The following is a 22,248-nucleotide window of genomic DNA, read 5'->3' as shown; positions in this document are numbered from 1 at the left end:
GGCTATGTCTATGTTACGTGTTTTGTTGGAAGAGGCAATGCAAATGAAGTGCTGATTAGCATTTTGTCGTGCTTCATTTGCATAATGTATTCCGACCTGTTTTTTCACAATAGAGTTTGGCACAAAAACATGTAGTGTGGACATGTCTGTTTTACGTAAAAACCCCTTTTTGTGCAAGTTCTGTATGCCTCGGAAACGGACAGATCCACACTGCATGTTTTTGCGCAAAACCCTCTTTCGCAGAAACGGACGGGAAATGAAGAGTGAAAAAATGCTAATCAGCGCTTCATTTGCATTGCTTCTTCCAACAAAACACGTAGTGTAGACATAGCCTTGCAGTACTTAAACATTTTTTTTGCTGTTGGTTTTTGTGTCTTTTGCTGGTTGCTCTCCATACTCTTTTTGTCTGCCTAATTATATTTGTACATCTTGACAGAGATTATGCTGCTTTCTGTTTTAATTTAAATATTACACAGCAAGGTTGGGGACCCTTTTTTGGGTCGAGGGCCACTGACCCACAGAAAAATCAATCAGGGGCCGCATACAAGTGACAAGCAAAAAATCTCTGCCCACACTGACACAGCTCCCAACTGAGGGGAAAGACACCCCCCACATTCCCCTTGCTCACCAGAGCCTAGAGGGCCCCAGCCTGGTAGATTTTTGTGTGCTCCAGGCCTGCTGTGGGGCAGCAAGGAGGCTAGAGCACCAGTGCAGGCTTCCCAATGCTGGGGGGACGGGACTCTGAGCTCAGGAGCCAGATCCGGGCAACCTGGGGGCTATATCCAGTCCCTGGGCCTGAGGTTCCCCATTATACAGGTTTGTTTTTGTGTTTTCAAAAGTAAACATTTAAATTGTCATCCTATGTTAAGGCATGAATTTATTCTGTGTCAAAATCATCTACATGAAATACAAAAAATAATACTAAGTAGTTCACGTTTGCTGTCAAGCTTTAAAGAAAGTTCCACCTGAACAGTGGTTTGAGTCACTGGCAAAGCCCCTGGACCCAGAGTTTGTTGAGATGATACCCAAGCTTTTGTCAGCCGTAGCCTCTTCTGTAGGTGAAGAGAGAATATTTTCTTCATTTCAGTTTATTCAGCTAGTCCAGTGTTTCTCAACTGGTTCTCTGCGCAAAGTAAGGGTTCTGCGAGAATGCAGCACTCCCCTGCCCCCTCTTAAAGAGACAGTCAAAATTTTTTTTTACACATCCGAGTCTGTCAGGGCCTTTTTTTCTTTCTTTCCTTGACCAATTCTGACAGGCAAAAGGGTTCCATGGCCAAATTAAATTGGGAAAAACACTGAGCTAGTTCAATTAATTGACTAGTTTGTTCAGAGGTTAGAAACACAACTGGGCATTGAAAAAAGCAGGAAACTTGTTTTCCTCCTTTAATCTATATGTAAAAGTGCTGTGTGGGAGGATGAGATCTACCAGTTCTAACATCCTGAAGGACATGGTGAACAGAAACAATCATTTCAGTTCACTAACTTCAGATAACATGCCCTTTGTTTAGTAAATTAGTTTTAAACGCAAAACATGTTCAGTTGAACCTTTTTTCCCCCCGTGTATCCAGCAGATTTAAAATAGTTTTAATTAATGGAAAAAAATAAAATGTTTCGGGGGCATTTTTAAATGAATCAGAATTTCTATCCAAATAGAGCTTGACACATATGACAGTGCATAATGCCTTCACGGAGTCACACTGTACTCGGGGTATAAATCCCACTTAATTGGTTAACAAGTTAAATGTGATGTTTACCTGGTTAACCGATTAAAGTGGGGTAAGTGGGAGGGTCTGGAGAGGATTGCCCACCCACCGTGGCCCCCCCTGCTTGTGATGTGCCTGGGCCTGACATGGGCAGGGGCTGCGCTCTCTGGCCTGGAGTGTTCCTGTCCATGGTGGATCCAGTGGGGCTGGAGCAGCCCCCTGTCTGCTATGGGCAGGGAGCTGCTTCAGCTCCCACCAGTTTACCGGAATCAGTAAACATCACCTGGGATGCTTACTGGTTAAACTTTCACATCCCTACACTCTTATCCCTCTTCCATGTTAGCCTGGAAGTTCAAAAGATGCCTCGAGTTAGAGAGGGATTGCAGGATGTTTGGAGGCATATACCTTTGGTGCTAGAAGTCTGAAACAGTGGATTGCACATTTGCTCTAACAGCTGATGTTTTTAAGTGAATTCCAGTGTTGCAGGATTGTGAACACAGTCTCACAGCATGATTCTGCAGAGGCAAGGTCATGAAGGAGAGCAAAACTTTCTTTGGCAAGTACCTTCTTGGGGCTTGTCTTCACTGAGAAATCTGATGTTTAAATGTGATTGTGAAGAGTTGAGAGAGCCAAAAACATCATGGTTACTAAAAACTCAGGAGTTCAACACCATGGTAAGCATCATCCTAGCTAACATCAAAGGCAATATCAGAGTTAATGGGCAAATGTGGACATGGATGAGCCATGGTCTATGTCACGTCAGCAACTTAACTCCTCAATCTTGTTTAAACAGAAAAATATTTTCTAGTCCAGTCAAATGCTGTGTGAGACTTCCCTGCAGGTCTATTTTCTATCTGTGTTCTTTCATGCTTATTTGCGCAGCCTGTGAAATGTACTGGCATTGTCTAACATCTTTACGTCGGGAGATAGTGCATCTAGCTGAAGGTGCTATTGTTATAGTCAAAAAACAAGTGCAGCTTTTGGATGATGGCTCTACATTTTCCAGAGAGAATGCATTTGAGGACTATTCATTGTGGAATTAGGGGGTAGGCTTGGAAAACCCATCAGACAGCCTCGCTAAATGAGTTATGGAGGTAGACACTCAAGTAATGCAGGTCCTGGTGAGGGGGAACATTTCAGATTTTTGCCTCTATTTCCATATACTATAAGAGCTTTCATATGGCTCATGTCCCTCATAAAGGAGTTCTGCTAAAGAAAAAGCCACAAATTTATACAAACTCTGCTTTTGTATCAGGATGCACTTTTTAGAAGAGAGCTAAAAAGTCTACTAGTTCTTATGTGACTGATTTCAGCACTTCAGAAATGCTGTTATCTCCCTGTTATTTACCTGGCAACAGTAAATATGAGCATGTAACCTAGTGGAGGCTGCAGTGTCTGGTCAGTAGAAGGGAGAATGCCAGTTGCTGTGGAAATCATGTAAGTGCAAATAATTTTCTTCTCTAGATCCAATTTATTATCCTACAGATGACGTTAATCTCTGTAATAAGATATGGGAAAGGGGGGGGGAAGTGGATTTACGCTATAGCCCTGTCTGAGGCACAGATGAGAAATAGGAAGCTCCTTTCTAATGGTGTAGAAATGAAACATAAATTTCTGTGCTGCTTTTGATAGGAGAATGTTGCATTCCTACGTCTTGTGCAATTGTAATGTTTTTGGCTAACATCAGCTGTAGTATCAGTATTAATATCTAGGACATGCTCTTTTGGAGAGATTGGATCCTGCTCTTGTAGGAGTTATTGTGGTATGTGTTTTAAGAACTCTCTTCTGTTTCTGTTACCAGAGTCTCACATATTCTGTGGCTGCAGCCCTTAAATTCCATAGCAATATTAATTTGTGTTGCCATAAAGTAGCTTCGTTGGCGCTGCTGCTCCCACACAAATACCTGCCGCTATGGCTCGTTGTTGAAAATAGGGATGTTAAAAAGCAGGTAATTGTGAAAGCACTGAAAATGTCAGTGGTTACATGCACTCACGGTGCTGGGCGACAGCCGGTTCCCTGGGAGCTGGTGTGTGCAGACAGCCGGCTTTTAAGCTGACTCCCAGTGCACACTGTCTGCCATCTGCCAGTCCTGCTCCCAGGAAGTCGGCTGCTACCCCATGCTGCTCCCTCTATATCAGAGGGAGCAGCGCGGCGTGGCAGCCAGCCCCCCTGGAGCCACTGTATACTGGGAGCTGGCTTTTAAACCGGCTCTCAGCATGCACTGGCTCCTGTCTGCAGCCTCACTCCCAGGGAGTTGGCTACTACCCCTGCACTGCTTCCTCTGATACAGAGCCAGCAGCGTGGGGTGGCAGCCAGCTTCCCAGGAGCGGGGCGGGAGCCTGTGCATAACCGTTATGGTAACCCATAAGCCTGGGGTTATTGGGTTAACCTTTTAAATGGTTATACATTTATATCCCTAGTTGAAAATTTTCGCTTATGTAAACTTACGTAACTGTTCAACCATGATTACTTCTCAGTATGTGTATATGTGTCTTCTCTAGCATTTCCCAAATTTTGGCTCCTATAATGTCCAGCTGACTCACTGAGAATCTCCTTCTCCTTATGAGTGCTAAAGAAGAGAGGAAACAGAGCTATCTTCAGCAGTGTCAGTCTCGACTGCTACACTGTTCTCTAGTCTGCCTGCCTCACCAGCCTACACATCTCTCTCCCTTGCTCTGTTTATGCAAGTTGGACTCCAGTTCTTGTTCCCCTGATCCCCTGCTGCCTGGCTCATACACCAGTGCAGGGAGTACGCACTGTAATACTGTTAACTCCTTCTTGTGGGGAACTCTTCAGTACCAGAAACAGTTACAGGCAGGGCTGGACAGCATGACAGAAAGCAAAATGTTGGGTGCATCATTGTAGAAAAATAGTGAATTCTGTGACAGAAATGCTGAATTTCCTGTAGGGGTAGTAGAGTGTGATCGACTAACCTTTTAACTGATGCTGATTGGTTAACAGGGTTGCCAGATAGTTTCACAAAAAATACCGAACATGGTGAGGAAAAAATTGGTTGAGAAACAAAAAACGAGGCACCAAAGTTGTTGAGCAAAAAAACCCACCAAAAAAAAAAATTTCACAGCACCTTTAAATCACCATGCTTCCCGACACGGGAGGGGAAGAATGTCCCAAGCGGCCTTCCGTCCAAGAAAAACAGAAAATACCAGACATTTTACACGTCCAGTATTTTCCGTTTTTTTTTTAAACTGGACAGGAGCCTCAAATACCGGACTGTCCAGGCCAATACCAGACACCCGGCAGCCCTGTTGGTTAATGGTGTCGGTTACACTCAGCTGGCTTCCAGGGAGGCATCTTTGCTGCGGGGCGGGCAAGGGCTGCTGTCTCTGCTCCCAGGGAGGTGGCTTCCCTGTTGCAGGGAAGTTGCCTCTCCGAGACCTAGGCGGCCTGGGGCTGGCAACCCAATTCCTGAGGAGGCTTCACTGTGGGCTCTGCAGTATAAAGTTTATTTAAGCTTTATATTGCAGAGCCCGTGGTATGTAACTGTGTAACCGCTGAGATTTTCAGCGGTTACCTGTTTTACCAACTTTTAACATCCCTAACTTCATGACATTTTGGACAGATGCCATACTGTGCAGCCCAAGACCCTCTGGGTCCATAGGAGATGCATTGGTAGTTCATGCTGCTTAGAGCTATTGTTTCAGGCTCTCTGCAGATACAGGCAAGCAGCACTACATCCAGTTCACGTTTGTGAGTTTCCTGCCCTCCATAACTCTGACTAGAAATATATCTTCTTTTTAAATTGAAAAAAGTAGATTCTGGAGCCCGTTTCTGCAGCAAGTGGTTTAATTCAGCAGCTGCAGAATACATGAGGACTGGTCTGTTCCAACCCGAACATGCAGTCTTGTCTCACCTCTCAAGTCATTTCAGCCCTCCTATGTGTTCTCTCTCCTCTTTTAATGATCCTCTCCTCTTCAGGGCCTCCTGGCTATCTTTGCTAGTCCCTCTGCTTGCTTCCCTCAAACTGTTGAGAACCCGAGAAACCAAAGTGTGAGCTTCCACAATGTTTTAGTTTTAAATCGTATCCTTCATGAAGTTTTGCCCAAGCCTTTTCACAGTGGATCTGCCTTAAAGTAAAGAGAAGAGGGAAACTTGAGAAGATGAGTCAGAGAGAAAGAAGGGGGAGAATAGGGTAGCAGAGGCAGCACTAACCCACATCTATGATCAGGAGTCCAAGCGTGAAGGAATGGAGTCAGCAGGCGGAGTAGGTAGTTAGGAGGTCAGCAGCAGGGTGGAGTAAGTTCATAGAAAGTCCTGGAAGTCAGAGGAGCAGCCTTTACTCCCTGACGATGCTGATGCACTCCTTTACTCAGCTAGAGCAACTGTTTTGATAAACTTTTAGCCTATTTCTGCTAAATGAGTTTTGTTACCAAACCTTAGTTCAGTATCTGGAATGGGATCTTTGGCGCGCTCAGATGCTCCGTCACTCTATAACACCACGCCAGTTTAAGATTAGAATCGCTGTTTGTACTGCCTGCCAGATACACAAGCCTGAATCTTGCACAAGTCAAGGATGTGCAGAAGTGCTCCTCATAAGTGAGTGGGTTGCAGTGGGCATATGTTAGGCTTTGGGGATGTCACTTAAGAAGCCGACTTACAGCATAAACTTTATTTTCTGAATCACATCCTATCTAAAAAGAAACATCTATCTTGGCACCTGAGTTTTCAGAGTGCACAAAGGGGAGATAGCTTTTACTGGTACTTTTGTACTGAACTCTGGGGATACATGCGTCCATGAATTTAAAAAGATGCCCTAGTCTAGGTCCGACTTGCAGACATGCACCATTTGTAGACAATGTATGCTCCCCAGAATGTGGTGTGCCAAGCTGAGCATGGGTCTGGGAACACGATTCTAGCTCTGCTACTGACTTCCTATGTGGTCCTGGACAAGTCACTTACCTCTTTTTTTGCTAGTCCCACCTATAAGATGATGATGCTTCCTACCATGTTGAAAAATTAGGTCAGGCCCTGCCCCGGTTGTAGTGAGAGTGTAACAAGTTCTAGTGACATGTCTGCTCTAAGTGTGGTTTTTGGTCATATGCCACATGGTTAAAACTCATATGGGAACCAAGGCAGCAAGGAAATTTCACCCCGGTACAACGCCTAAGTCAAGATGTGAATGCATTCCTGAAACCAGCTGGTTCAGTATCCTTTTTAGCAATGTGGACAGGATTTCTCAGCAATATTTGTGCATCTTGTTTGCTCCATCGTCCTGGACAAACCAGAGCACTGTGTTTCTGGGGCAGTCCCTGTCCTTGTGTTGTCATGGTTGGGTTCAGCCTCACTCCTGAGTCTGGGGATGGGGATGAGAACTGCACAGGGATCTCTCACCTCTGTCCTGTGCTCTGCACTGCCATGCTAGAACTTCCACATTTCACCAATAAACTGCAGAATTTTATAGAATTTTAAAATATTGGGCACAGAATTTTTAATTATGTGGTGCAGATTGCCCTCAGGAATAATCATTGAGCTGTTGTATTTAATCTGCTTGTTTAAGGGTAGATGGCAAAGTGTGTTGGTGTATTTCTTTATCAAGATCATTATCAAAGATCTCTGTAGTCTCTTAAATCAGCACAGAAGGCAACACTGGATAGAGCATGGTGGTCTTTTAAGGCAAGTTAGAATGGAGCTGAATTTCCAGGGAACATAGCACGTGACTTTAAAAATGACTCTGTCACTCTGTGACTGACTAATGCAGAATTCTGACTGGCGTGATTTATGATCATCTTTTTCTCCTGATACAGAACTCTTATTCTCTCATCAGCTTCACCAACCCCTGTCTGTGTTTTTTCCCCCTTTCTGTTAAACAAAAACACACACAGTACTTGGCTGTTATCCCTCTAAAGACATTTAATCTCTTAAATCCTCAAAATGTTTTGCAAAACATAAATATCTAAAGTCACTTCTGACTTGTGTAGAACCAATGTTTGCACTGACATTGTGAACATTTGACATCGCTTCACTGGTATTTGCAGTTCTTGTCCATGGTACAGCTTGATGTAGTGACTTGGCACCCGATACTGTAGTAGTGAGACTGAGAGTTGGTAACTTTATTATGTAATGTGTCAGATATTGAAAGTCACTGGTAAGACAGAGATTAAAAGTTGCGTAACAAATGTTATAAACTTTGCCTTTTTACAAGTGGTAAAATATTAAAGAGCTTTGAGACTCTTGGGAGAATGAGAAAATATCAAGGTGGCTTTTAAACTGTCATTTTGTTTAAATAAATGGAATTGGAAAGGAACTTGGATGCTGTAATGTTGTGTATGATATAAAACAAAAAGCCCTAGGCAGATGTTATATGTAACCTGCATAATTGGTGAGATGCATGTGGCTGTCCCTTAAGAACTAGCATAGCCTGGGAGAATTGGTAGGAAAAACCACAGGAGTTGGGCATAGTTTTCATTTGAAATGGAATCAGAGAAATGGGGGGTAGTTGCTGATTCTGATCGCCTCTCGGTTTAGGTGAATGTTCCAAAGAACATATCAGGTAGGTGGTATAATTGAGTATTAGGAAATATTTCTTTATGCTAAACAAAGGCAAAGCACTAGGGAATAGTATGTCCTCAACATAATACTCACATATAGCTGTTGGCAGAAAACAGCAGAGCACGGAAGAGGGACTTTGAGGCCTAGTCTGTACTTGTTATCAGCATAACTAGACCTGAAAAACCCTCTTAGTATAAACAGAACTTCTGCTGGTAAAAAAGTGTTTTAGCTGGTGTAGTTTATACTGATTCAGCAAATGAAATAAATTATACCAGCGAAAGCACTTTTATATAGCTATAAATGTGTCTACACAAGGGCTTATGCTAGTACAGAAAAGCTGCAGGGAAAAAAATCAACCCCCTGACACTTCTATATCAGAAAATATTTCTAGTGTAGCCTGGCCTTCGAGTTGTGATGGTAGGAAAGTGCAGCTGTGCTCCAGAAGGCAGAATGGCACTCAGGTAGGGGGTGGGTGGGTGGGTGGGTGGGTGTGGGTGTGTGTGTGTGTGTGATTTGTTTTTTAAAGGGTGATCATAGGGACCACAATAAGCCATACCTAGCACCAACTTCATCATGATGTAAAAGGGAAGCTAGGGTAAACTCAGGTTTATGGTGCCAGAGTCAGATCCATTGAGTGGTGATTTGTGGTTGGTTGCTTGAGTCCCAGTTTTGGTTCTGAGTGTTGGATTCTGGTTTGCATTATAATTGACTTGCTCTCTAGCTCACAGACATAGTATCACAGTAAAAATCTTTAATGAGCCAAAATGTTCCATAGACTCTCTATGGGTAGTAATTCCATGCTCTAATAATAAGAATATAGCTGTAGGGATATATTAAATGACTGCTTCTCGGAGCAGCTGGTTCTGGAACACACAAGGGGAGAGGCAATTCTGATTTTGTCGTAAGTGGAGCATATGATCTGGTCCAAGGGGTAAATATGACTGGACCGCTTGGAAATAGTGACCATAATGTAATAAAATTTAACATCCTTCTAGTGGGAAAAACACCTCAGCCGCCTAACACTGTGGCATTTAATTTCAGAATGGGGAACTACACAAAAATGAGGTTAGTTAAACAGAAATTAAAAGTCACAGTGACAAAAGTAAAATCCCTGCAAGCTACATAGAAACTTTTCAAAGACACCATAATAGAGGCCCAACTTAAATGTATACCCAAATTAAGTGTAAAAATATAATAAGAAAAGTAAAAAAGGAGTTTGAAGAATAGCTAGCCAAAAAATCAAAAAGTAATAGCAAAATGTTTTTTAAGTACATCAGAAGCAGAAAGCCTGCTAAACAACCATTGGTGCCCCCGGTTGAGTGAGATTCTAAAGGAGTACCCAAAGACAATAAGAGTGTGTCTAGATTACAGGATTTTTTTGAAAAAAAGTGACCTTTTTTCAGAAAAATTCCCCTGCATCTAGACTGCTTCTGCGTTCTTTTGAAAGTAAATTGAAAGAATGTGGCAGTTTTTTTGACTGTGGAAAACCTTGTTTTACAAGGAATAACGCCTTTTTTCGAAAGCGCTCTTTTGAAAAAAGGCGCTATGTAATGCAGACTGTGCTTTTTCGAAAGAGAGCATCCAGACTGCTGCTTGCTTTTTCGAAAGTACTGTTTGTAGTCTAGATGCTCTTTTTTGAAAGAGGCTTTTTCGAAAGAGGCTTGCAGTCTAGACGTAGCCTTTGGTAATTGTGGAGAAACTAAATGAATTCTTTGCTTCAGTCTTCACAGCTGAGGATATTGGGGAGATTCTCAAACCTGAGCCATTCTTTTTAGATGAGAAATCTGAGGAATTGTCCCAGATTGAGGTGTCATTAGAAGAGGTTTTGGAACAAATTGATAAACTTTAACCATAACAAGTCACCGGGACCAGATGGCATTCACCCGACAGTTCTGAAAGAACTCAAATGTGAAGTTGTGGAAATACTATGGTTTGTAATCTATGTTTTAAATCAGTTTCTGTACCTAATGACTGAAAGATAGCTAATGTGACGCCAATATTTAAAAAGAAGTGATCTTGGCAATTACAAACTTTTAAGTTTAACACCATACTGGGCAAATTAGTTGAAACTATAGCAAAGAATAAAATTGTCGGACGCATGGATGAACATAATTTGCTGGGGAGGAGTCATCGTGGTTTCTGTAAAGGGAAACTAGAGTTCTTTGAGGGGGGTCAACAAACGTGGACAAGGGGAAATAGTATACTTAGATTTCCAGAAAGCCTTTGACAAGGTCCCTCACCAAAGGCTCTGAAGTAAAGTAAGTTGTCATGGGATAAGAGGGAAGGTCCTCCCGTGGATTGATAATTGGTTAAAAGACAGGAAACAAAGGGAATAAATGGGAAGTTTTCAGAATGGAGAGAGGTAACTAGTGGTGTCCCCCAAAGGTCCGTACTGGGAACAATCCTATTCAACCTATTTATAAATGATCTGGAGAAAGGGGGTAAATAGTGAGTGGGCTGCTTGAGTGGCCCTCCTTCATCTCTGTGGGCCACAAGATTGTCATAACCAAGGTGGACTCCTGGGATTGAGTAGTTTTGCTAACTGTGCTTGCATCCCCAGAATTTGCGGGGTGTGCTGATTGACCCGTAGCAGCGCTTTGATTGGCTGCAGAGGCAGCGCTCTCAGTCAATGTTGTGTACAGTCAGCCCGCACCTCACTTAATGTGCCCTTGCTTTACATGCACATCATTTTAGTAATATCGGTAGGAAAGAAACAAAACGGACGGAACCCAGAGGACTCGAGCAACTCTGTACATTGCAAAATGTCTTGTGGGCTGCCTGCAACTGTGGGCCGCAGGTTGCCCACCACTGGTTTATAGCATCTTCCTTAAAGAGCTACTGTGGTGCAGGTGCATCAGTGCCACATTTTAAGTGTAGACTTGCTGCGAGAGAGGGTTCAGACTTACTCATGGGCCAATATTGCTAAGTAGTAAGTGGAGGAATTCTGTTGGAAAAGTTATTGAACAATAGAGCGCATTGTTCCTTTCAAGTGTTTCCACATCAAATTGTTTAAAAATTTGAAATGTTGAGATAATAGACAATGGGGGTGAATTCCTTGGGAGTTTTACCATGCAGAGTTGTTATGATGGTCTCAGATGATTCTAGAGGATTTGGGTTAAAAATGTAAATAACTGCAATGTAAACAAAGCTGAAAGTTCAAATAATGGTGGTGATTTTAGTTGATAGGCCCTAAAAAGGAAAGAAGGGGTCCTCTAGCCAGATGACCTTATAGTGTGATCTGGTCAGATCCAACAAGTGAAGCAGGATTGTGTTGGTTCTTAGATGGGAGGTCTCACACGTATGCTGTTGGTGATTTAGTAGGTTATGCTGTCCTTTGGAGTTAGTGGTGAGTTAGTCTAGCAAGTTGTTAAAGGGCACCAGGTTGCTATAGAGGCCCTCTTTTCCAGGAATCTTAAATTTAGGGTCCTGATAGCTTTTTGTATGAATTAACAGTGATATCGCACTTTTTAGAAGCTAAGGGTGGCAGCCAATGGCTTGGCTAAATTCCAATTTAAATAATTTTATTTTGCCTCTGAATAGCTCTTGTGGTTTTAATTGGCTACAATAAAAAAAATCTAGGGTATGTCTGCACTTGCACTTGATCAACAAAACTTTTGTTGTGCACAGGTGCTTAAAGCCCCCTTACCCTGGTGAAAGACAAAGTTTTGTCGTGGCAGGTGAAAGTGTGAATTCTGTTGCCGGATGAGAGCAGCCCCTCTATTTGGTGGGCTCCCTGTGAGTCCCCTGTGGGCCTGCGGTAGGCGGGGAGCTTCTTCAGCCTGCAGTGGTAACCATTTAATCGGTTAACCTTTCACACCCTAAGCAAAACATTGATATATAATTTGATCCATTCCAATCAGGTAGATTGAAACAGGCATCTCTTATTTTAAAACTACGTTTTATGGCTTGTGTCACCTTTACAAAATGCTTTCAGAAAATGGTTATGAGAAGTAGCTTGTTTGCCAGCTATGCTGAATGATATATCATGTCGTTCAAGTGGTCCGTTTCATCATAATGTTCCATATGCTTATCTGAGTCCAATGAATGCTAAGGACCACAGGAGAGTAGACCACTATATTTAAGTTTTTAAAGTTTCTGTTACCTGGGAGTGACTACTTGCCACCCTTTGGCTCTGGGAGGTTGCCTTTCACGTTCCTGTGCATTGCTGATTTTAGCTATGTTGGCAAAGGATGGTGAACCACACTACCGGTAATCCATTGGTACCTGTGGCGGTGGTCATGCACACCTGGCCTGCAATGTCTAATTCTAATATAAATCTATTTAGATAGCTAGGTGTGCTAGTGAAGACCATTCGTGCAGTACTCAAGGGACTAAGTAGCCCGGTGCTCATTTCCAAAACTCCTTATCACTTTTCCGACACCCTCCGTTCTCTTCCCTCCCAGGTTTTCCTTGGTGTAGTGTGAAGATTTTGGTTCCCTTTTATTCAAGGTTCCTTAACTCATAGCAATACTGTGACTTCCCAATAGCTCCCCTATTCATTCTCCAGTTCCTGGCACATTTTTTATAGCCATCTAGTCCCTTCTTCTTGTAATTCCCTTGCCTGTTGTAGCATCTGGTCTTTTATTAATACCCTTACACTCTATATTTCCTCCAGTTGTCCATAATTCTTCTACTTTCTAAAATATACCATTGTGATCATTCATTTCATAAACACCTGTAAAAAATAAACCTGCCTTTGCGACGAGGAGTCCTGTGGCACCTTATAGACTAACTGAAGTGTAGGAGCATAAGCTTTCGTGGGCAAAGACCCACTTCGTCAGATGCATGTATCTGACGAAGTGGGTCTTTGCCCACGAAAGCTTATGCTACTACACTTCAGTTAGTCTATAAGGTGCCATAGGACTCCTCGTCGCTTTTGCAGATTCAGACTAACACGGCTACCCCTCTGATACTTGACACCTGCCTTTGAAACTGTTAGGAAAAGCCAAACAGCAAAGTGCTTCAGAAAGTTACCCCTTTGTTTCCCTCATATTATCCAGGACAGATTTCTATATAGGTTTCTGGCTACGTTCTCTAGGTCGGCACCTTTCCCCTGGCCTGAACGCAACTGCCACCAGGTAGCCTGGCCCCAGAGCCCTCCTGCTTTGGCTGGAGCAGCCAAGACCACCACCCCGCCGTGGCCAGAGTGGCCAGGATTCAGAGCCCCCCACCCTGGGCCAGTCCTGGAGCCCCCTGCCTCAAACCCACCCACCCCACTCCCTGCCCCAGCCTACCCCAGAGCTCACACCTCCACCAGAGTTTTTCTGTATTAACCCTCTATCCCATGCCTGAGCCCTTCATCCCTAGAACCATCCCAGAGCCCTCACACCCCTGCACTCCAATCATCTGTTTTTGGCCTGAGCGCCTCAACCCCAGCCCCACCCCAGAGCCCACACCCCTAGCCAGAACCCTTATACTCCTGCCCCTCAACCCTCCGCCCCAAGTCTAAGCCCCCTCCCACACTCAACCTGTTGGCACATGATACATCACTGTCGTATTGGGCGGGAAAAATTAGAGAGAACAAGGGTTTCTGTCTGTATCCTGGAAATTGCTGTTTGTGTAATCAACCACCTTCTTCACTCTCAGATTTTTCTGTCTTGGCTTGTCCTGCAGGACTTACCTTTCCATCCCCTGGGAATCACTCTCTTGGCTCTGGAGGTGTCTCTGGCTCCCTGAGTTATGGTTCCGCTCACTGTTTGCACCTAGAGATCTCTCTTATGGAGTCTTTTGCAATTCAGTTCTTGATTGACGCCGTCTGTTTACTTCCTCTCTGCCTTTCACCTCAAATAATGATGCTTTGCTGGTATTAATCTGTGTGTCCAGACATCTGTGCTAACTCATCCCTTTCTACTCTCTGTCCCTCTTCTGGCAAAGCAAGCTTGGGACTTCTTTCAGCGCGACTGGGAGCCCTAAAGGCCTGGAAGCCATGGCAGCCCTGGCAGCACTATGGGACTGGGAGCTGCGGCTGCCCAGTTAACTGTGTAACTGATCGAAATTGTATCAGTTACGTGGTTAATGATGTTTTATATTTTTAACATCCGTATTCCTGACTCGACCATCTGAGACAGATATTTGTCTAACCTGTTCATAAAAATCTCCAGTGACGAAGATTCTACATTCTACAATCTCCCTAGGCAATTTATTCCAGTGCTTAATCGTCCCGACTGTCAGAAATGTTTCTCTTATGTTCACTACAGTGACCTTGCTGCAATTTAAGACCATTGTTCTTGTCCTATCCTCAGAGATTAAGGAGAACAATTTTTCACCCTCCTCCTTTTAACAATCTTTTATATCCTTATAAACTGTTATCGAGTTCCTCTTCTGTCGTCTCTTCTCCAGACTAAACAAGCCCAATTTTTTCAATCCTTCTTTATAGGTCAAACTTTCTGGATCTTTAATCATTTTTTGTTCTCATTTTTGTTACTCCACAGGTTCCCTGTTCACTTTGGGACTCTCACTCATGATTAGATGATGTACTTAAACTCTCCATAGACTTGCCTGAGCCAGCCTCAGAGGTTGTTTGACTTTCTTTCTTCTCGGCTCAACTAGCAGGCCTTGCTCCTCACAGCGTGGTCACTTTTGATGTTCAGAGGAACAGCCTCTCTGTAGCTCAGCATTTCATTCAAATCACTGCTGAACAAAGTTCTGCCTTGCCTATAATTCTTATTCTATTTCTTATGCTGTTCAGTTACCAGCATTTGAGGGTTTTGTTTATTAGACATACTATACACACTATAATTGTACTGTACCGTGGCTAGTCTGTGAACAAAATAAGTTGGCCGCCATACATTTTCAGACTTGCAGGTACAGGCTTGGTTCCTGGGCCTGTAGCCAGTAGGGTCTGGAAGGGAGAGCTGTGATGACATGTTCAATATCCAGGCGGAGGGCAAAGGGGGGCAGCTGCATTGTCTCACATTCCAATCTGCTGATCCATGAAACAGTATTGGCATAAGTTTTGGAGGCTTTTGCTTGCTCTCCTGGCTGTCAGGATGGTCTGAGATGACAACAGGAAAGGAAAGTGTGAGTCTTTCTCGAATGGCACCTTATGATTATGGCCTTTTCTTAGCAAACTGGATGTATTTTGCTTTGTCAACATATGTAATTGTATTGAGTCCTCAGTACATTTCCTTGGGTAGTTACTTAGTTATCTCAAAGAGTTTTAGTTTTCTTTTGCACTTCTGCCCTTCTTATATTTGTAATGGACTTCTGAGTGAATTTAAATTTCATCACTACCTGGGAGTTTGATGGGCAGAGGGGAGGGGAGAGATTGGGAAGTTCAACTTTGAAAAGTTTTGAACTATTTCACCTTTTGCACATTCTAAAAAAATCTCACGGGATTATGGAAATACTTTATCCAAGCTTCTGTTTAGGAATGTTCAGCGTTTAGTTTGTTGTAAAATAAGTTAATGGCGGAATGAAGAGTTATGAAGGGCCCAGATTGTATTGCAAGTTAACTCTGAAAGAAAGGCCTAGTCAAAATGGCTTTTCTTTGGGGGAGTGAACATAGCACATAGGGTGCGACATTTAACTTTGATTCTCTGAGAACATGAGCACAACCAAAGTGGGTCATTTTTTTTTCTTGTATTACAAACCTGTGTTTGATTCTAGGTGGAGACAAGAGAAGTTTTGCAAGAACCAGAAACAACTCAGAATCAACCAGAGTTCCCCAGAACTTCGATAGGAAGAGGCAACTCTCTGAATCACAGGCAGAAACAATGAACAATTCAGACTGTCGAATAAACCCTAAAAAACTGGGACCTCCCAGAGGTATTAAAACAAAGTGGGCATACACTTCAGAAATAAGCTGCTCTGAAATGCAGGCTGAGGCACTGATAAAGGAGGGGTCGGGGTGAAAGTGGAACTGTGAAAGGCTGTTGATTATTTGTAAGAGATGGTCCCTCCAGTCTTGTGTTATTTTGTTGCAGTGGGTTGGTATTCCAGGCAAGAGGCCCTCAAAGATTCAACCTTGAGTACAAAGCTTTGTGGTGACTGCTGTTAAAACACACATCCAGACTTGGGCTAGAAAGGTAACGTTTGTGGATTTGTATTTGCAGGAGAGCCCCATGCTGCTGCTTCGACACCAGGGGATAGGAAGAATCGGAGTAAACCCATGAGAGGGAGGAAGAAGAATGTATTTGAAGCCTACATGTCAAGGGAAGATGTTGCAGCAGGATTGAAAAGGGGAGAGCTTATCCAGGTGCCTAGAACATCACACGATGTTGCTCTTGTGATATAGATAAGCCTGTAAAAATCATAGATGTTCACATAATATATTGGGAGTTTTCAGTACAATGCATTTATGTCTTGTTTGGTGGTGATCTAGTTTCTCAGAGGCAGTTTTCCCCTTTCTGTGCCTCAGCTGTTCATATTAAGCATGTGTTTGCTATGGAAGGTGACTCAGTATGTGCTGAGTAGTACCCCTGCCTCATTGCAGAGTATATAAGATAACTGAAATAGTTAACGAAGAGAGCAGAGGGTGATGCAGTGTCTTTGATTCTCCTTTGTGATGTTGCCTTCACAGACGTTCACTGTAAGGTAGTGGGGGTCCCCAGGCTTTTTGAGGGTCTCATCCCATCCATACCTCTGTGTGTGCTCCTGCCCCCTGCAGAGCCAGGAGCAGGCCTGTGGCTTGGGGCAGGGGTGAGGGGGCGTGGACCAGGATAAGGCAGCTGAGGCTGGTGCCACAGCTGGGGATTGATTTGGGGCTGAAAGCAAGGCCGGGGGATGGAGCAAGAGTTGAAGTTGGGGGTGGGAGGGGTTGGGAGTAAGGCTGGGGATGGAGCAAGAGTTGAAGTTGGGGGTGGGAGGGGTTGGGAGTAAGGCTGGGGATGGAGCAAGAGTTGAAGTTGGGGGTGGGAGGAGCTGGTGACTTGTATGCCTCTGCTCCCCCTCCAGTATCAGCGTTTGGGTCCCCAAACAGGTACAGAGCCATGCTGAGGCTGGGGCTGGGAGCCAAGGCCATGCAGAACAGAGCTTGGGGCGGGGCTGGGTGGTGCTTCCTACACCTCCTTATGAGGGCTGGCAGTGGCCTCACATTTTTTAAATCAGTTTCACACATTTTGGAGGTTTCAAACCATTTTGTCAAACTTATTACAAATATTTTCATCCAGCTCTAATTGAAACATTTTTGCAGTCGATGGTCAGGATGCCACGATTAACGTTGTAAGAGAGTTGCTCTTTGAAGCCCAACTTCAGATCAACTCGAGCTCTTGTAAAAATATTATATAAAGCATCATGCCTGATTTCAATTGCGGCCTCATAATGGTTCCCAGACCAATCATCACAGACTTCCACACCTGGAAGCAAATACCCAGTGAAGGAATTGGAGCCCCTGTTATGTGCTTGTATCAGAAAAGTCCTCCACAGTCCAGAGGCTGTAGCAGTGTAATGAAACAACCAGAGCTTCTGAGTGGCCTTCAAGACTATTCCTTAGAATGTGTTTCTGTAACACAGTCAAGCAGTGGTAGATAGAGACACCAGTCATGGATCTTCCTCAGAGATATTCCTCAGAGGGCCCAGGGCACTATCAGGCTGCTGCTGGTACTGAGAATTTGAGTGAGGTGATGTCTCTCAGAGGACCTCCGACTGTATTAGTCTAGCAAAAGAAGCCTCTGCTCTCTATAAATAACAAAACTTCCGGTCCAATTCATAGGTTTTTCTCGGACAGGAAGTTTCATGTGTGACTTATTAGGGTTGTGCCTATCATCCAATTCTCTGTCTGAGGAAAACTACTGAAACCATAGAACCTGGATTCGATGGCTGCAGAGCTGAGTATGTGATCACAGACATAGTAACCCCAAAATCTTTCTCACCAAGAATCCTATCCTGTAGCTTCAAATGCACACTGAACAGAAAGGGTGAAGGGATAAAACCCTCTGAGACTTTGTAAATGGAAGCCTTGTTAGATGAACAGATATTCAGCACTGCTCTGAGACCTTTGAGGAAGGACGGAACATATTGAAGAGCTACTCCATCAGTCCCTACAAACAAGACATCCCAACACTATGATAACCTGAGAGAACACACAATGATAACCTGTGACTACAGTGCTTAGGAAGAAGACATCCAGGTACCAGTGTCAACAGCTGTGGCCAAGTGATTTTTTTCCACCAGCAATGTGAATGTGTGGATGAATAGTAGATTCTCCCAGAATATTCTGGAATCTCATTGGGTCCATGAATGTCTGAGGATAGAATATAACAAGTATGTTTGTCATCTTAACAGGAGCAAGGAAAGACCCTGAGCACAAGTCTGAGGATGACTGGCAGTGTAATTTAACAAGATATTCTAGAAGATCCTGGCTAGTGTGTCCACTGGCTTGAATTGGAGACCCAACAGAGATAATCCTGTGCCTTCCATAGAGGCTGAACAATTCCAAATCATTAAAATGTAGAAGCATTTAAGGTTTAAAACAAACAAAAGGAAGTTTTTCTTCACTCATCACACAGTCAACCTGTGGAACTCCTTGCCAGAGGATGTGGTGAAGAGTAGGACTTTAACAGGGTTAGAAAAAGAACTAGATAGATTCATGGATGTTAGGTTCATCAATAGTTATTAGCCAGGATGGTAGGAATGGTGTTTCTAGACTGTTTGTAAATGGGTGACAAGAGATGGCTCATGTGATGATTACCTGTTGTGTTCCGTCCCTCTAGGGCATCTGGCATTGGTGACTGTTGGCAGACAGGATACTGAGCTAGATGGACTTTTGGTCTGACCTAGTATGGCCGTTCTTATGTTCATTTCTGTTCGTGGTCGCTGAAGTCACTCAGGATTAGATGTTTCAGAGACTCCTGATTCTAGATGTGGTTCAATTAATAGTGTGGTGAGCAGTGCCCTCCAAAATTCCCAGAATTTCACCTGATCATAGGACGCACTTAAATTAATCTGGCCACAAGATTGGACATCTGGGATCATTTTCCCCTTCCCAATCTCCAATCTCCATGAGTAGCAGACTACTTGGCAAGAGCAAATGGACCCAAGGCAGGCTTTCTGGAATCATCCACACAGGTCTCAAGTTAAACAAGATTGGATACCTTTTCCATGGAAAGGCTATAGATATCTGTTTTGTCAGAGCCACACTGTATGTTAAGTAGCATGACCTGAAAGACCTTCCATCAGCCTGCCATGCATTAGCCATCATTCCAGGTCAAGGTGAGGAGACTGTAAGTGCAGAGTAAACAAGATCTCTGAGGGCAGGTGATGGGGTCCATTTTAGTAAGCAGAGTGATTTATAGAGCTGCTGAACCATATTTGGCTATCCAAATACCTTTCCTTTTGCAAGCAGTTTCTTTACTAGTATGGAACTAGGGTTCCCTTATATGGTTTTCAGGGAGGTTTTTTTTTAAGCAGCCCTTCGCAATGTATAGATATTTGGACAGTGCCTTTCTTTGCTTTCCGCAAACACTGATCTGTGCCTGCATGTTAGGATGTCCTACATATAACGTTTGATTTGGAATTCTTGAAGTTTTGTCTACATATCTTTCTGTTGCCCTGCTTCACTGGAAGAAGTGAAAAAGTTGGGAAATCCAGAGTTTCCTAACCTCTTAGGAAAATTAGTACGTTTAAGGACTTCTTTGGTGAAGTGAGGTCAACCTGAACTATCAAGAGATGTTTTAAAATCCGTGCTGCAATCTGGTCCTCCCAAAACGCTGGCTTTGCTGACATGAAAACATTGATAAATATAGCAGCCATTGTTTGCAAGTTACTGTAAAATAATACTGCCTGAGTGTGACATCATGAGACTGTTCAGCCAGAACTTCAGCCCCTAATACACATATGAGAACAGTTGTTCGTTGCAGATGGGGAGAGTGACTGGTTCCAGATATGATATCACAGCGTGAAATGCACAACATTGTAAATAGGATTTTCATAGGCACAGATAATAGGGGCCATCTGCTTTCTAAGATAAACTTTGGGAGTTCCTTGCTTAAAGGAAAGAGCTAGAGGAAAAGTATTTTAATACTACTGACATAAGAGTTCTGATGCTTGTCATAACTACATAACATATGTTGAGCTTTTATATTTTAAAGGAGGTAACATTTTGCTGCTCAGTATGCTTTCACAAACTAGGTATTTGTGCACACAGCTAGTGAGGCACCTAATTTGCTATGTATACAAAACCTAATTTTTCACGTGCACATTGGACATTTGTGCATGGCTCTGACAGTCTGGCCCTAATTATCCAAAGGGATTGATTTTGAGTGACACAGGAGGTTTTCTGGTTTGCTTCTACATTGCTGGTGAGATGCCGGGACCTGGAATTGACTGACACATTGTAAAAGCTGTTCTCCCTCTTGTGAGTACCAGTAACTGCCTTCAGTCTCCAACTAGAAGCTGGATGATTTGATGACTGACTGTCTCTCTGGAAGGAAGACCTTTTCTGTCCTTTAAAGGGGTGCCATAATTCCTAATGGAGGCTAAACACAGTGCAATAGATCTCATTTTGTCTGTGCTTGAAGAATCCCTTGCCTCCCAAGGGTATTTTCCATGCTTATAGGACTTTGTTTTCTTGCCACTGCCCTGCTTTGTGCATGTGATGTGAGTAATCTCAATATTGACAGTACTGTAAAATAAGACCTAAAATAAGATCGTTTGCCACAAAGTGCACAAATAAGATCTGAAGAACAAGGAATACCTTGAGCAGCGAGGAGTCCTGTGGCACCTTATAGACTAACTGAAGTGTTGGAGCATAAGCTTTCGTAGGCAAAGACCCACTTTGTCAGATGCATGTACATGCATCTGACGAAGTGGGTCTTTGCCTACGAAAGCTTATGCTCCAACACTTCAGTTAGTCTATAAGGTGCCACAGGACTCCTCGCCGCTTTTGCAGATTCAGACTAACAAGGAATACCTTGGTCCTCATGCTCTTGGTGATTTCAAACAAACAAAGCAAATTTCTCCTCAAGCCTGCAGTGCTTTTAGGTGTGAAGAGATTATTTCCCTATATTCAGATCCCTTCCTAGAATACATTAAAAATAATATGCTGCATCAAATTTATAAGGAAGCAGTTCCAATGAAAGATGCCTATGATTGCTAAACACAGATGGTATAAATTTCATGTTAGTAACTGAAGACATTCCAAATACATTGATGAAAAAGGCTTTAAAGTTTCACATCAAAAGCAAAGTACTTTATTAATGCAACTGTAGTTAGTATTGTCTCATTTTATAAGAGTAAAATCTAGTAAATGTTTTAATTAGTCATCTAAACTACAATTCCCAGGATGCCCTTAGAATTGAAATGTCAGCGTTCCGAAACAGCCACTGTTCAAATGTCCCTTTTGTCTCTTCACGCTGTAATATGAGGAAGCAGAAACTGAATGTCCTCTCTGATGTAAAGATTATTTGTTAATAACGATACCTATACCTGTTATTGATGTTGGCTCGCAAATGCTTATTTTTGGAAAATTCTTTCAGTTCACCCTTTACATTTTTCTTACTACAGAGTTATTACTGTCCATGGTAGTGGACAATCCAAAAGTGTAGTTGGAGCCCCGTAAGAGTCTAACCTGACCCAGTGTTGGACGAAACTTGTCTCCTTGCCCAATCGTTCCTCACAACTGTCTCCACAAAATATACTAAATAACTTTTTAAAGCAAAATCAACCTGACCCCCACAAAAACAGGGCACAAAACATCATCATCATCAAAACCAGGGGAGGTTCTGTGATGTTTGTTCGTTCTTTCTGAACAAGTGTTGTGACCTTTGAGAAGGAGATGGGTGCTAAGGAAGAGAGCACACCCAGTTTCTTGGCTGCCTAAAGAACAGCAGCAGCAAAGGATTTCAGAAGGAATTTGTTGAACCACCACTTATTTGGTGGAATGGTGGGATGTATAACAGCAAATGGGAAAACGTGGCACACTAGCGTATCTCCTATTGGAATGAGTAACATTTTCTGCATCTATATTAAAACCATTTTTGGAGTACTCTGGTTTGTGGTGTATTGTTTTACAGAATCACATCTGAACCCCCTGGCCTCTAGCTGTTAGGGAGGTGGCGCATAGAGGAAGGAGTTGTGTCTGGGTGGACAGTATTACTTA

At 43.1% G+C, this 22,248-nt stretch overlaps 1 protein-coding gene across 2 annotated transcripts in view; it reads left to right on the top strand.

The window, feature by feature from the left end:
• DIS3L2 (DIS3 like 3'-5' exoribonuclease 2) overlaps positions 1–22,248 on the top strand; it is a 260,081-nt gene that overhangs the window by 10,925 nt on the left and 226,908 nt on the right. For both annotated transcript variants that reach the window (XM_075938150.1, XM_075938149.1), the window contains 2 exons: positions 15,819–15,977; positions 16,265–16,407. In XM_075938150.1, coding sequence (XP_075794265.1) covers positions 15,926–15,977; positions 16,265–16,407 — 195 coding nt within the window. In that variant the 5' untranslated portion in view covers positions 15,819–15,925. The remainder of the gene's footprint in view (positions 1–15,818; positions 15,978–16,264; positions 16,408–22,248) is intronic.

The sequence above is a fragment of the Pelodiscus sinensis genome, chromosome 10, assembly GCF_049634645.1.
Source record: "Pelodiscus sinensis isolate JC-2024 chromosome 10, ASM4963464v1, whole genome shotgun sequence".
NCBI classification, from domain to species: domain Eukaryota; kingdom Metazoa; phylum Chordata; order Testudines; family Trionychidae; genus Pelodiscus; species Pelodiscus sinensis.
This window is presented reverse-complemented; position numbering and strand designations above follow the sequence as displayed.